Genomic DNA, 15894 nt, shown 5'->3' with positions numbered 1-15894 from the left:
AAGGAGGGAAGAGCAGTGAAAGTGATTACAAGAAGGGGGGGGGGGGGTAATGATGGAGAGGGAAGGGGAAAGGTTCAACTGGCCGAGTTACAAAATTCTGTCGCTTTGTGTGCTCGCGGTGTCAGCGCTGCGTCTGCTCCGTTTGCTGCTCAGCTGGGTTTCCATGACGACCAGCACCTCCTCGATCATCTTCTCTTTATGCATGCTCTCTCTTTGCTTTTCATTTTTGCCTTCTATCACGCCCCCCCCCCCCCCCCCTCGCCTTCTCACACTGACTTATATAAATGTCCTCTTTGTGGGCACAAACAGAAACACTGCGAGGCTGAGGGCGCTGTGATATCATGCTTCATCTCTCCTTCTCGCTCAAAATGTCTCCTGGCTGCGTGCCAGTGTCTTCCTTCAGCTTGTAAAATTCAAAAGGATTCATGCAGGATTCGGGAAACAAACCCGTGAATGAACAAATCTGTGAAAAGACCCTACTTATTAGCATGTGGGTAGCATCGCTGCGGCGGCTGCAGAGCCCGGCAACTTCATTCACTTTACACGCCGTTGTCTGTGAGAGCACATCAAATGTCCAAAAACGTGACACAGTGACGGGGGAATAAAGGCAAAGAAATACGGTCAGTTGGTGTTTAAAGCGGCTGCTTCCCGCTTTGTTCAGTGGAACCAGAGCAACATTAGCCTGATGCGTGTTGTTTGGTTAGAGATAAACCGATTTTCCAGTTATTTAACTTTCCAACTGTGCTCCACAGTGTGATGTCTTATTTTAAAGCTGGCTTTTACTTCTTTTTTTTTTTTTAAATAAGTTATTGTTTTCACTGCAGTTTCTTTCAAAAAAAAGATGAAAGTATGTTTTGGCTGTTCAGAAACCTGAGGGACTCTGTGAAATGACACGCACAACTAACCTAAAACCTATTTAAAGCATTTGGGAACACCCAAGAACTCTTTTTAAAGACCCACTCAAATTAAGATCCTGTTTTTGGTGTTTTTTAACATAACAGGAAAAAATGCCATTGGAAAAAGAGTATTTGTTTGATAGGACATACAGCGGGTGGGCCACAAACTACCTGCTCTAGAACTGCCACCCTGCGATGGGGAGGCATCAGCAGAATCTGCAAGATTTGATGCCAGATTATTTGAAAATTGTCAGTGTGGTCATGAATGTAGACGGCGTCAGTCAGTCAGGCTGCAATGACGTGATTTCGAAATCTGGCGACAGATGAACAATACGCAAATGCCTCCGGACGATGGCCATCCATATCAAGTGCCACTGGGCCGCCAGTTGCCCTGTAGCCGCGCGACCTCGAAATGTGCCCGGGCAGCCACGCACTTATGTCAGCGTTCAAAGAAAAATCTTCTGTTTGCTGTAAAATTTGTACGTCCCTGGTCATCGTGCAGCATGTATGCGACTGCTGCCTCCCCAACACAAATGCATCCGCCGGCTATGTGCCAAATTTACTAAAAAATGTGCATTAAGGCCGCCATGCGGTGGCATTTTGGGATACGTGACTGTAGCTTTAAACAAAACTATCAGCAACAGGGAGGGGAAGGGGGGGCAGGGGGGGGCAGAGTTGTTCCACATCAACAGTCCAGATCACAACTAAAAACATCATAATCATAATTAAAAGACCACAAACGCTTTGAAAATAGATCCAAAGATCATCAGAGTTGGACTTTAAGGTAGAGTTCTTCCAAAAAAATTTTTTAACAGGTGGGTCTTTGGTTTTTTCATCTATGCATATAATCATTTCTGTAATGAGTTTGACAAATCTGTGAATTCCCAATTGTTAAGACTGCAATGCTTGAAATCAATCAATCGAGACCAACTCAACTCAACTCATAAGAATTTGCACGACGAGGCCCAAAACTATGCAAACTCTGGTTGCATCTTGCAAAATGATGCAGGCCGGTAAAACCCCTTACACTTGACTGTGACTGATAGGAGACTATATTGAGAACCTCACAATGTAAATCCAAATTTTATGTGGTGTTTCTGTAACATTTGTGCAACAGCAATTATGTATTATATTTCTGAGCAAAAATGGTTACTAGTTATCTTTTCACAATTTTGTGTATTTAACTCATAAGTTTTTGCTGTGAGGTGCAATGTGAGCTAGCAGAGGAAAATTATCTAAGGTAATGGACAAGAAACCCAAACGCTGTAACTTTGAAATGCTTCTATATTCAAACATACATATTTAAAGAAAAGGGGAAACTTTTTCTCTATTTTTAGATCAAAAATAGATCCTTGACCCATTTTGTGTTGTTTGACTAGAAACCTCAGCATGCAGGCAGGACGGGGAAACTGCACAATAAATATCCAACACAAGACACATCAATATGGTTTAGACAGACATCAATAGAGGAACTGCTAATGTGCTTCTGTGTGTAGCCTTCTCGAATCCTCAGTCTTTCTGTCAAAAACGTTCATTCTCAGGTCCTCAAGTTCACTTGCTAGTTTTTTCTCAGCAATTTGTGTTATAGACAAAAAACAAGGAGAAATTTGTTTGAAAATACTGAGATAGAATCTTACTAAATAGTGAGATATTTGCTGTTTTACACGCTAAACTGTGTTTAGACAGAGCCATCTGCCTCAGTGGGTTCTGTCCCCAGGCGGACGCTGTACTCTGCCAGACGCTACTGAAAGGAACATGGGACTCAGATGGCGGCTGTGTGTTGTTTGTGTGTCCACATCCCCATTGTGTTAAATACTAAAATATCTAATGTCTTTTCCAACTGTGCATGTTTCACAGAAAGTGCATGTACATTTGTGTTAGCGAACGCGTTTGTCATCGGGAAAAGAACCTGCGGCTGTTTTATTTATTGTTTTTTTTTCCCGACTTTCTTTTCAGTTTTCAGACTCAGAGGCATTATATTAACTGAATAAAGCGTTAACCCAAACCTGGTAGTGACTAATGCAGCTGCAGTGGAGGATTTTATAAAAGGGTTTATGTAACAAAGTATGGGGCTTTTATTTGGGCTTTTCTTTGAACTGTTTAGTTTCACGTAATCAAAAGCAGAGAGGAACGAGAAAAAACAGGATGAAGCTGTATTCAAAGCATGAGTGTATTTAAAGACAGAAGGAACATGACTTTAACCTTAAACCACCTTTTACAAGAATCATAAACATGACCTTTGTCTTCTTCCCTGTCCTGAAAACCTTTTTTTTTTCACATTTCGCTCTTTTTGTATTTCAGATGCAATGTCCAGGATTACATTTGGCACAAGGGTTCCCGCTGTGAGTCTGTGGTGACCGAGTTCCAGGTCATCTGTCTGGTTGTTGGCGCCTCGGCTCTGGTGGTCCTGCTCCTCTTCATGATCATTGTCTGCTTTGCCAAGAAGCTCCACGTGCTCAAGACTGAGAACAAGAAGCTGCGAAAGCGCAGGTGAGCCTCTGGTAATGGTTACTTAATTAGTTAGCTGCATTGTAAAAAGGAAAGAAACATCCCATAGAAAAGCTGATTACCTGAAGCCTTGGAGTCTGTTATTTAGCAGTCTTTGAATTGATGAATATGCGTGATAAAGGAATGCATACTTTATGTGCAAATGTAAATGCCTGATGTCATATCTGCATGTTTTGACCATGCATCAACCATTTAACCTCTTTCAAACGAGCTCTGCTGGTAACATGTATGAATAAAAGAGGGCGGGCGGGTGAAAGAAGAGAAATTATTCACCGATTTTTCACCAAAACAACAAAACTATTAAGCAAAAAAGAAAAAAATCTTGTGATTTCAGAAAAGCCTCCTGAGCAGTATCAAGCTACTGAGGATGACTACTCAGTTGACAGAGCTGGCAGCCATAAAGAGCAGAAAAGCCTCTTATTTATTGAGTCTCTTCATCATGAATTCTCCAGAAAAATCTTGAATCCAAATAAAGTTTTAAAGTTCTGTGTCTTCTGTGTCAAACACAACTGTTTTAATGTCCAAGGTACAAGTAAAAAAAAATACCAAAAGTCTTTAATCTAAAAAGAAAGATGTATTCATGTGACCCCCTCTTTAAAGGGCTTTGACCTATATTAGCAATTCAAAAAGCAGGTAAAATTAGTTGTTTTTAGCCTTACATACACAAATTGTGTACAAAAATTTAGAAAGCCAAATATAGTCATTGACCTGCCAAATGCACACTGATTTTGCATAGTAATTAACATAAAAAATCAGAAAAGCATGTGCATAATCCTTGAATAAAACGTCACACCATACAGAGAAATTATAAAACAAAACTGCTAATCATGATTTATTTTCTTTATCTATAGAGGCTTCTACCATTACTCAGCTTTTGTGTGAAGTTCACAAAAACTCACCAATGTCAGTTGAAGGTGTTTCCAAAAATGAGGAATGCATTAGAAAATGCACAGGGTCAGACAAAAGTCGCAAAAACAGCAGCTCTGCAGGATGATGACCTCCCAGTTGGATGACTTGTACTCGCCTAACATCTAACGCAGAAACTGTCAAATGTTTCTTCACATTAGGAAATGTGTGATCATCATCTTTAGAGTCTGTTTTCCTCCTCTGCTGGTTAATTCCTGCCGCTTTTGAATGGCAGTTGCAGCAAAGCAGCACATACTGTATGATGGGCTGTTGGCCACTGATGCCATATAAAAGTGCAGCTTAATTTTTAAAAAAGAAGCGATCTGAGTCATTGTTGGCGTTGATTGCGGTACAGGTTTCTGTCTTTGGATAATTTTAAATGGGTTTACTGTTTTAGCAACATTGAAAGAGGTTTTAGGTTAAAATCCAAACACAACTAAACTAAATGATGCCAATTTGTAGGGATTAAGTAGCAGATAATTACTGACTTATTTAATTTGATTTCAGTTCATGTAGAAAAATCCTAAGGAAAGCTCCTGACTTGACTGTAGCATCACAGGAGGAGTTTTGAGCGAGGAACAAGCAGCAACAATTAATTACTGCGATAGGCAGCCGATTCGCTGCAGCATGAAGGAGTTCTGTTTCATCTGTGATATTTTAAGTTTGGATCTTTATTCATTTCATTTTGTTTGAGTCTTGAAAGAGTCACAAAGACAGAGTGGCAGGAGTTCATTGGAACTTTGCTTTTGAGTGGTGGGTGGTACCGTTGGCGTGAAGTAAGCCTGCCTTGCTTTGTTTACACTCTCTTCCGCTAGCCTACAGACCTCACAAACCCAAGCTAACAATACGGGTGCAACAAAAAATGGCGATCAAGCTCAGACAAGAAAAACAAAGACGTGAATCTAATCAACAAGTAGATGGATTGGAATGAAGCGGAGCAGGAGCCGTTGTAGGTCAAATCTGCAATCTTCTTTCAACTGCATTTTTTCGTCTACTCCTGATTCACAACGGAGAAAGAAATACACAGATATGTTATTTTAGCCTTAACTTTCTTTATATATGTCCTTCATCATCATCGCTTCAAGAACATGTTAAAAACACGAAAAACAGGATTTTCATTGGAGTGGGTCTTCAAAGTAAAGAGTCAACGCGACGCATCTGTTGGGACGATAAAAGAAAGCGTGCTGCAACAAAACCTACATAACTGGAATGATTTTTTTTTTCTGTACGATGCAGTGACGAATCAGATGAGAGGAGTTACTGTTTCAGCAAGGTTTGCCTGTCGTCTGGGTTATATTTCTTTTATTTTTTCGACGATCTCCGCAGCATCAGAGCCATCGTGGATGAGCAGCAGCTTGCACAGAGGATGCAAAGCAGAGGTCCACATTCTCATCAGCAGATCCCACGCTGCACAGTTTATTTTTAGTTCTGTGCAAGGGGTGATCACGCACAGGAGATTAAGGGTAATGATAGAGAGTAGAAAAATGATGCAGTGGTTTGATACTTCAATGTTGGCTTGCAGAATAAAAAAAAAAAAAGGAGAAAGGGTGATGTCATCTGTACTCTGGATGCTGCTGAAAGTAGGGCAGTCTGCAAAGGAGGAGGGGAGGGAGCGAGACGGGCCGAGGCGGGGTTGACCTACATACAGCTGTGCGACCTGAGGGCGAAAGAGACTGAGCTGCCTCATCAAGCTTAAAGAAATCAATGAGAGGAGAGGGACTGAGGAAGGAAAAAGAGGAAGGGAGGAGGAAATAAGAAAATGACAAAATGTTGCAGGAGGAAAAAAGAAACAGAACGGCCATTTAGCGGAGAAAAAGACTCTGCGGGCAGTGTTCAAAGAAGTGTGTGCTCCTGAAGAGGCTTATGAATCCATTAGACTCCCATCTGTTGTCCCTGAGACTTTCAGCACAGAGCCTGCATCCTGCTCAAAGATGGACTGAAAAAATGTGCTGGTTTATAATCAGGATTGTGAGGAGTTTTAGATTAATATGTTCAAAAAGGTCAGATTCAAACTAACCTGACTGCATGTTCTAAGTGACTGACACCAAAAGCAACAGAAACAAATATTATCTGTTACTCTGATCACAATAATAGCTTATCAGGATATTAATCTAAAGCACAAGGGGCTTATATGGAGCTGGACTAAATTCAGAAGGTTAGTGTTCTCTGAGTCTGAGTGCAGAGCAGCAAAATGACAACTCAGCGGCTCAGCTTATTGAGAAGAATTAACCAAGATATCTGAAGGTACAATTTAGATAAATAACCAGCTATTTGACAGGGATTGCAAAGCGTAGGACTTCCATTATTCCTACTCTGGTTGCTTTGCCCCGCCCTTGTAATTCTTGAAGAGATCTTTAGTCGCATGGTTTCATTTACAAGCTTTGGTTGGGAGCAGAAATGTCCAGTAGACATTATTGTCAGACCAATATCAAAAAGTCCGGACCTAATCTGGACCAAATTAAGCGGACTCAGTCCTGACCAACGGACTCCTCCAGACAGAAAACAACCTTTTTTTTTAGCAACTAACAAAATATCCCTGTTAATGGTACAACTTGTCCATTGTGCAAAATGTATGTGCACCATGGTTAGGTGGTGGCAGACAGAAAATTGTTGCTTTTTGGTGCAAGAATTGTATGACACATATTCTGATGGGGAGTACTTCTCCTGTGTCATTACACAGCCTTTGATATTCACGTCACGGCGCTCATCAAACGCAAATATGGAAGCTTTGCGTGCAGATCACAGAAACTATTGCGCTTTTAACAGAAGGCAGATCAGGGTCTCTTTAACTTCTCGTGCCACGGTGGGGAAATGATCAGAGAGAAAAATGCAGCTCAACATCTGAGGAATCGGATGCTTCTCGTTTGGGTTAAGAAGCAAATGAAAGATTTTTTTTTTATTTGATGAAAACATGTTATAAATAAGGGAGGAAGCCACTGTCATACTCAAAGACGATGCATTTTTTGATCTCTACGACAAAAACAGAGGAAAACTCATCTGAGGATGAGGAACTAGACGGACTAAGTTGAGAAGAAACTTCCCATCCAGATAAAAGTCTTTCAGTTGCATCTCTTTACTCAAAGCCAACAAATGCATATTATGAATTGTCCACTCTTTTTATAGCATTCCATCTGGAGGGAAAATTTCAAAACCACATGTTGCATTCCAGGTCAATTCTTCATTTGAGTAATATAACCTCTGAAAGTAGGTCCTTTGGCCAAATCGGTGTCCCTATCTTTATGGCTATTGTTAATAAATTTCTGCTGAATTCAAGATGCACTATTTTTATTCTAAAACTGGATTTATTAAGAGCACTTTTTAATCTCTGAATCAAATGCTGTACTATATACAAAATAGGCCTCGTTGGAAAGAGGTTAAAGATGAACATCAGGCTCAACTAAATTAATTATCAATAAAAATGTTAGGCAAATGCCAATGAAATGTAAAAAATGTAAAACATTTCTTTATTAAACGTTTATGTTGAGAGAAATGGGTCAAAATTCACTTTTGCTACGTTGCATCACAGACAAAATGTTTGCTTTATTCTGACATTTTTCAGATATCTTGCTTTTTAACTAATGCTTTCTTGCTATAAATCTTCCCCTCCCACCTTCTCTATAACAACCCCCTTCTTCCTTTTACTTTAACCATTTTTCTCTTGTTTTTTTTTTTCATTTTATGCCATCACCTGCCATGTATTCCCTTATGTCTCTTGCCTATTTTGTTTCTATTTTACTACAACTTAATTTGTCATTTCTCCTCCTCTGTTTTTATGACCTTGTTCTTTATTCCCTGGACTGTCCCTTTTTCATTCACCCTTTTTTCCCCGCTCTCCTCCTGGAGGAATCTTTCTTTCCAATTTTAATGTCTTCTACATGACCTACATTTCCCTTCCCCTTGTGTGTCTTGTTTCTGAATCTCTACAAATCTCCCTGTCTTTTTTTCTGAAATATTCTTCCTTTTCTTATCACCCCTCCCTCCCCCATCCCCACCAACACCCAGCAGTAAGTACCGGCCTTCATCGGAGCAGCACAATGATAATTTCTCGCTGTCCACCATCGCTGAGGGCTCCCACCCAAATGTAAGGAAACTGTGCGACACCCCTCCTAACGTCCCTCATGCCCGTGCATTGGCTTACTATGATAACATTATCTGTCAGGTAACGTGGTTCTCGCCTCTCTCTCACCCCCCCTTTCTGCATCTCCCTCCAAACCCCGCCCGAGCCTCCCTCAAATGCATGGGCATGAGTGTTCCCTAATAATCTGAGGTGTGAAACGCTGGAGGGGGGGCGGCATGGAGGGGGTTCCAAGTGAGGCCTTGGAAAATGGAAAATAAATTCATTATTCATTTCTAGAAAAATGTTTTTTTTTCTCTACATCAAGCATATAAAAATTTGGTTTAGATTTTTAAACTTGAAACTGTTGACTAAAGAAGATATGTAGAAAATGTTTAAATTAAAAAGGTTAGCGTAGGGGTGTAACTATTTGTTTTAATAGCGATTCGACTCATATCTTGATTTGTGTTTGACAATCATTCATTTTGAACGATCCGATTCACTGACCTAAAACGGATCCAGGACGTCTTTAACCAAAACCTTAACCAAGTATGACTCAGAGAGAAATAGCTGGTACTGAACAGTGCAGATGAAGTTTTTCCAGATTCCTTGTTTTTCTTACAATCAAGTGTAAATTAAATGTGTACAAAAAATCAAGTAAACAACATTTGATAGCAAATCTGTTCACATTTTATCTTCCTAAAGTTCAGCCCACTGTTGTTTTTCCACATCAAAATAATCCAAAGGGAACATTATTAGAACATTCTAGCACACTGTATGGTCCCATGTCTTTGCTAAATTCAGTGTTTCCTCACATTGAAGTGGAATGATGGCTTGATCAGTTTTTGCTGACGTCACATGTGTGTTGTCTGCTGTAATGCATTTGGTCGATTTACATATGTTATCGTGAAACCTAAAGACGTACAGTAAAAGAAACCGACATCCAAGATTGATATAAACAGTAGAGGTCCATTTGATTGGATTTAATTTACAACTTGCCTTAGACGGATCAATCTGGTTGGATTGTAGGAATTGTTACACCCCAACGCTAGCTCAATCTAAAATTTAAAAAGATGTACTTTTCAAATTTTTTACACAATTTTGTGTGATTCATGTAGTTACTGGCTGTTGCAGTAGAATCTAATAGAATGCTAGAGTATAGGATATCATCATACAAAGTGCATGACGAAATTAAAGGTGACCATCACGTTAAGGTGTATATGGAATTATAGGAATAAGACAATAAGAAAAGCAGATATAAGATTACTTAATTATAAGTTTAACACTAAAATAATATCTTTGAAACTTTAACAAAGATGTTCCTAATTTGCATCCATAGTGCAGCAACAGCTACCAGCAATAAAGGGCCAAAATTCTTAAATCTTAATGACAATCTTAGAGCCATTTTCCTGTTGATTTAGTCTTTTTTGCCACGTAAACTTTTTTTTTTTAACTATTTTTGAGCAAAACGTGAAAAAGAGTAATGTGATGGTTTCACATCTTACTAGTCTTAGCCTAGCATTGTCAGATGTGTCAAATAAATCAGCTTTGTTGGTCAATGAGGACGCAATCACGGCCGGTTCAGAGGTTAAATTACCCCTGAGGCTATGCAAACTGAACATTTATGGACTGTCATCCCAGGACATCTGCCAGCTGAGCCGCTTTGGCTTCAATCTGACCATTTTAAGAGAAAGTGTCCTCACTGTGACCCCCGCCCATAACCCCCTCCCCCCTCCCTACTCTCTCTTCTATCAACTCTGACATTGGTATGTCATGGCATGTCTGCTCTGTCGCTGATATGCGCCACCTAGTGGACATGTCAGCCGCTGCAGCTCTGCCTTGTTGCTAGTCTGCTTTTTTTTGTTTATCCTGAAAAAAATGTACAGATTAAATATGATTTTTCTGAAAGGTTGAGTATTTATGAGCAGGTAAGTTAAACAGATTCATATTGTGACGAATGACGACTTTATCAGGATAAACATCTGAGATGCAACAACTTCCTGCTGCCTGTAGATGGCAGAAAAAAGCTTTCCCACTAATAGAAGCATGGGTAGTTTTTAGTGCTAGCACTGTAGCAGCATGGGTAGACGTAATGCTACAGCTGAGACAGACTATTTTTTGTCTTTTAAAATGTGGTACCACCCTCTAACAACTCCATCAGTAGTATCTCCACCCTTAAACTACTTTCTTTAGTAACCAGCCTGTGATTGTCATTTCTCTCCTGAAGTACTTTTGAAGTTTTTGATTTGTTTAGGGGCAGTTTGTCTCACCCTGTCATTGTAGACACACAATTTCCATTTTCATCATTTCATCACCCTGACATACATTAACAGCCTAAATGCAAAGAAAAGAAAAATCCTTAACCAATTACTACCGACTGACATTCTTACAATATTAACTTTCCAACACCATTATAACCTATAACCTAACCTATAAAATAACCTTTTGTTAATCATTTTATCAATGACAGCAACTATGGAAATTATTTATTCAAAAAGTTTGTAAAACTGAATCCAAAGAAAAGCTGACTAAAACTAGACTTAACAGTAGAACTAGACTGAAGCTGTAAATCAACTTCTTTACTTCCAGAAACCAGCTTGGATAACACTGATTATACATAATGTGGACTATGATGTTTGCAGATGATATTGTGGTTTGTAGAACAGGGAACAGGTGGAGGGTAAGCTAGAGAGGTGGAGGTTTACCCTGGAAGGGAGAGGAATGAAAGTTAGTAATAGCAAGATGAAGTACATGTTTTTGAATGAGAGGGACCCAAGTGGAAGAGTGAGGTTACAAGGAGAAGAGATGAAGAAGGTGGAGGATTTGAACTAGGGTCCACAGTCCAGAGGAATAGAGAGTGTGGAAAAGTAGTGAAAAAAAAGTCTCTGGTGTGAAAAGTGTCAGGTATGATGGAAGAGTTTCAGGTCAAATAAAAGGAAAGGTGTAGAAAGTTGTGGTGAGACAAGCAAGGGACAGTGACACTGAGGAAAAGACAGGAAGCAGAGATGAAGATGCTGCGGTTCTCTTTGGGAGTGACCATGATGGATCAGTAATGAGGACATCGGAGGAACAGCACGTTTGAGGTTTTGGAGATAAAGTCAGAGAGGCCACACTGAGATGGTTTGGACATGTTCAGAGGAGAGACAATGAGTATTTTGGTAGAAGGATGCTGAGTCTAGAGCTGCCAAGCAAAAGGTCTAGAAGAAGACCAAAGACATGAAGGTAGCTGGTGTTAGTGGAGACAATGCAGAAGACAGGGTTAGATGGAGGAAGCTGATTCGCTGTGGCGACCCCTGAAGGAAAAAGTTGAAGGGAAAATTTTTTTTTAAATAATATTCAACCTACCAAAATTAAAAGGCATCTACATACCAAAATCACACAAAGGTTTAACAAAAACTCCCAGAGGACGTTTTAACAAACAACCTTAATGGTTTTCTTATTAACTGTCCTGTGTGTATCCGAATGCTCAAGGACCTCAGCTGAAGCCTCCAAACCTTTGTCAGCTGTGGTGATGGGACAAGCAGCTCCACAGAGACTGTATTACCTGAGTGTGTGACCATCTTGGAACATAGATTAGCATCTGAAAGGACATGGAGTCTCTTTGGGCCTCCATCTCTCTGTCTGTTCATTTCTCTGTCTCTTCTCTTCCTATCTCTGATCTGTTGCTTCTCCAGCTTCTATCCTTTCTTTCCGTCCACTGCTCTTGCTTTCTGTCCAGTCTTTCTCTCAGGATGCCTTTTGGGTTTTTATTTGAAGAGTATAACCCTTTGCCCAATCCCCCTCCCCCCAGAAAACCATGAGCAGATACACCTGGGAGTGTAAGACCAAAGAGGAGTCCGACTGCGAGGTAAGACCAAATTCCAAATGTCGAGATAGTCCCGACCCGTTCTCACCTTTCCAAAAAGTCTCTCATTGTAACTGTGGGCCTGTCAGTCACATTTTTAGCTGTGTACTCGACAAATTCACTCAAAACATTATTATATTATGAGCTCAAAGTAATCTCAGTTCCTTTTCGAAATTGACAGTTTTTTTTTTATTTGAAAAACATAAAATCATTAAAGCCAAGAAGTATCTAAAGTAGGAACATGTTTCTCTGTTTCAGTTTTACCAAATAAAGCCTTTAAAACACATCTGCTTTGATAATATAGCGGCGAGGCTTGAAATAACTTCAGGAGCTCACTATGGGTAAAACCATAAATATATATACATACCACTTCTGTAATACTCAAGCAAATGTTATCTGAAGCCTTCTCGCAGCATCTTGACCTGAAAATGCAAAAGGAAGTATAATACTTGTTTGTGCCAAAGCACCATTACAGTTACTATACAGTTGGTGGTGTCTTCCCCTCCTTTTGTTAGCAATAAAACATGTTTGCATATGTCAACAACATGCAATAGGATAAAGCACCATTTACCTGTTTAAGTCAAATGTAGCAGACGCTTTATCACAGCTCCAAACCAGATGGGGCCTCGTTGTCCTCATGTTCATGGATCCAAATAGTCTCCAACTTTGTGTGTTGACTACATTTTACAACTACTTTGAAGGAAACTCAGAAAGTACACAAACCCTTCTTTGGTGTTGAATGTGTGCCGACGTTCTGACTCTCATCAGTCAGTCTCGAAGATGCTCACAAGTTCTCTTTTGCAGGTCCGAGTCTCAAGTCCTAAAACTCATGGTTAAAATATGCTTTTTGAGGTACTAAATGGAAACCTCAGTCCCAACTGCCCTTACGGGGGGGAAATGGGGTGTCCAAACCCTTACGGGGCACACAGGTGCCCCACATGAAATATGATCGTACACCGCTTGGTGAGACATCTTGTTTGTAAGTCTTACTGCGATGTTCCAGATGTAAAAATACTTCAAAGCGATATAAAATCGCCCAGATCGCATCTGTCGCAAGGCCATTGGAGTGGAATGGCCCCAATCGCTGGAAAATGTGATGACATCATTCACTGGAATTTTACACCCGCAGTGCAGTTTTGTACGAATTGCTCCACTTAACCTGAATTTATTTGGAGCGATTGGAGGCACGTGATGACGGAGCAAACTTTGCCAAGAAAATGACAGATGATGAAAACTTAATTTAAAGAAGGGAAATACCTAATTTCACTCACAGACATAGAGAGCGGACAAATAGATGGAAAATAGAGCATAGAGAAAGATATATATCATATCTCATATAGATATCTTGCACTCAGAAAATGCAAATTGTCCCCCTATTTTTTTATTTATTTGGTCCTGTATTGCTTACTTCTGTTTAGTGAACAAACATACCACTTTCTCCTCTGCCTCATTGTGTACCTGCGCATTTGCAGGGTATGATAAGGATTTTAAAAATAAACAGACAATCACGCCGCTCAAATAGTATAAAAGCCACTCGGAATTTCAGCGCAACTGTTGCAGACTGTCGCCACCAAATCCAGCCGACTGATGCGACGGCCGTGCGCTGTGAAATGGAAACCAGGCTTAAGTCCTAATCTCTGGTCTGTCAGACTTCAGTCTTTGATTTCTTACAAAATGGAACCAAAACCAGCTTCCATTTTAGATTAATGGAAGAGACGTTTATGACATCACCAACAAGTTTGATGTTTTTCACCGACCTCTGCCAAAACGTTTTAGGCTTTTTTGTTTTTAAATTCCGAGAGCAAGAGCTACAAAGTCATGCTAGAAAACCTTTCGCCTAAGACCATTTGTAATTTGTTTCAAGCTGTCACAATGCCAGACTAGAAGCTCAGTGTAGGGATGAATCTCAGTAAAATGTGACAGCTTGCTGCTTTTTAAAACTTGTTTTCTTTTTTGTTTTTTGCTGCACTGTTCTTTAACTTGAGCTTAACAGACAGATCCTGGAGGAAAAATAAACAGATTTTAAAATCATAAAAAAAAATTCTGTTAGGCTTGTCAGATATCCAGTCAGCTGTGGTACCTACTGCACACACCGGGAGGTTTCAATGCAATTAGGGAAAAAAACATTTTTAGTGAAAAAACAGCTGTCAGCAAAGACACACAAGCCACATTCCTCTCTGCCCCACAACACAAACAGCACTTTGGTTTTCCTGCATTAATTGAGTGCTGTGTATTTGTATCATGGTGGTGGATTGAACCCACCTATCCTTAACTTTAATTTACAGCATTTCTGCTGAGTGCAGTCGCACGCTTCCCTGTCTAGCAAACTGTGGAAACGGATTCTTTATCTATCAATACTAAATAAATTCAGAAAGTGACTCAAAGAGGCAGAGCCGGCCATCGTTTATAAGAGGATTTCATTTCTATCAAGACAAGTGGCTCTAAGTGATGTATTACTTTTCACAACTGAAATGACCTGAAAGCAAAACCCTGCTAGCAGTTGGCCTACTCTAATTTCTCTATGATTTTAAGGGCCTATATCATGCAAAGTTAACTTTTTGAGCTTTTAAGGGCATTATGATATTAATTTCTGACAAAAAACAACCTCAAAGCGATATTTTGATCCTTCACACATCTGAGTTTTCCTCTAAAAACCTGCTCTCTGAGCGCCAGCCCCTCCTAATTGAATAAAAACCAGGGGGTTCTCACATTGTGACATCATAAAGCGAGGAACGGCCCCATCCAGGAAGAGTCTACGGTGCCAGCAACGCCCCCAGGCTAACACACGCACGCACCCACTTTCTCCACGGAGCTGGTGGTGATCGGCTAAAGTCTTTTCTTTTCTATACACAATCTTTACATCCATCTTTGCAAAAGTTCGGATGTTGTTTGTTTTTGTGGGCGAAGCACAGACACGCTGCCGAGGCCGGCTCTAGGCTGACATCATGAAATGAGTGGCAACCAAACGGGGTGAAAGGCGGAGCCTCAGAGGTCGAGACGTTTTACTTCCAGGTGGTAAAATTAACTGTAAAAATAAATCATATTTCCTTAAAAAATGTGTCCTTTAGTGTGCCAAAGATAATGTATTATATTATTGCTGGTGAAGTGGCCGGGATAGGCTCCGGCAGCCCCACGACCTCGAAAGGGAATAAATGTGAATATGAATAAATAGTTCACTCTGAAAAGCTTAAGAAAGGCGTGATATAGGCCCATAACATTAAAATGAAAATTTGCACGGATATTTCATAACTTCCTGGTCAAAGCTTCTACTGACAAGCACATTTTTAAATAAACAAAAAAGAGAAAATAATAATATTTCTTTGTAGGATACAAAAACTGCTTTAGTACCAACTGGAGTTTAAAGAAAAATGACTTAAACCGATGGTACAAGGTCCTTTTTTTAAATTCTGATCTCTTCAAAAGTCACAGAATAAATAAAAATAAGCTGTAATGTTCTCCTTCCACTGACTATAGAACAAACACAGGAAAGTTTGCTCTTCAGCAAAAGAGCATACACAAACATTTTTTTTTAACCATAATTTAACCAGGAAAGTCCCATTGAAATCCATTAATCTCTTTTCCAAGGGAGTCCAGGCCAAGAGGCCAAAGGTTACACACACCCAAGACATTTGATTGAAAATTAAAAGCATTGAAGTGTTCAAAACAGCTACAACAATGTAATTTCT

General features: G+C 39.9%; 1 protein-coding gene across 15 annotated transcripts in view; it reads left to right on the top strand.

The window, feature by feature from the left end:
* Positions 1-15894, top strand: part of cspg5a (chondroitin sulfate proteoglycan 5a) — a 54457-nt gene that overhangs the window by 35155 nt on the left and 3408 nt on the right. For 3 of the 15 annotated variants that reach the window (XM_078932542.1, XM_011485752.3, XM_011485757.3), the window contains exons 3-5: positions 3198-3386; positions 8313-8469; positions 12155-12211. In XM_078932542.1, the coding sequence (XP_078788668.1) occupies positions 3198-3386; positions 8313-8469; positions 12155-12211 (403 nt within the window). The remainder of the gene's footprint in view (positions 1-3197; positions 3387-8312; positions 8470-12154; positions 12212-15894) is intronic. The other 12 variants (XM_011485756.3, XM_011485760.4, XM_011485758.3 and 9 more) reach the window with 7 other exon arrangements.

The sequence above is a fragment of the Oryzias latipes genome, chromosome 16 (assembly GCF_053564925.1).
Source record: "Oryzias latipes strain Hd-rR chromosome 16, Olatipes_Hd-rR_3.1".
Lineage (NCBI taxonomy): Eukaryota > Metazoa > Chordata > Actinopteri > Beloniformes > Adrianichthyidae > Oryzias > Oryzias latipes.
This window is presented reverse-complemented; position numbering and strand designations above follow the sequence as displayed.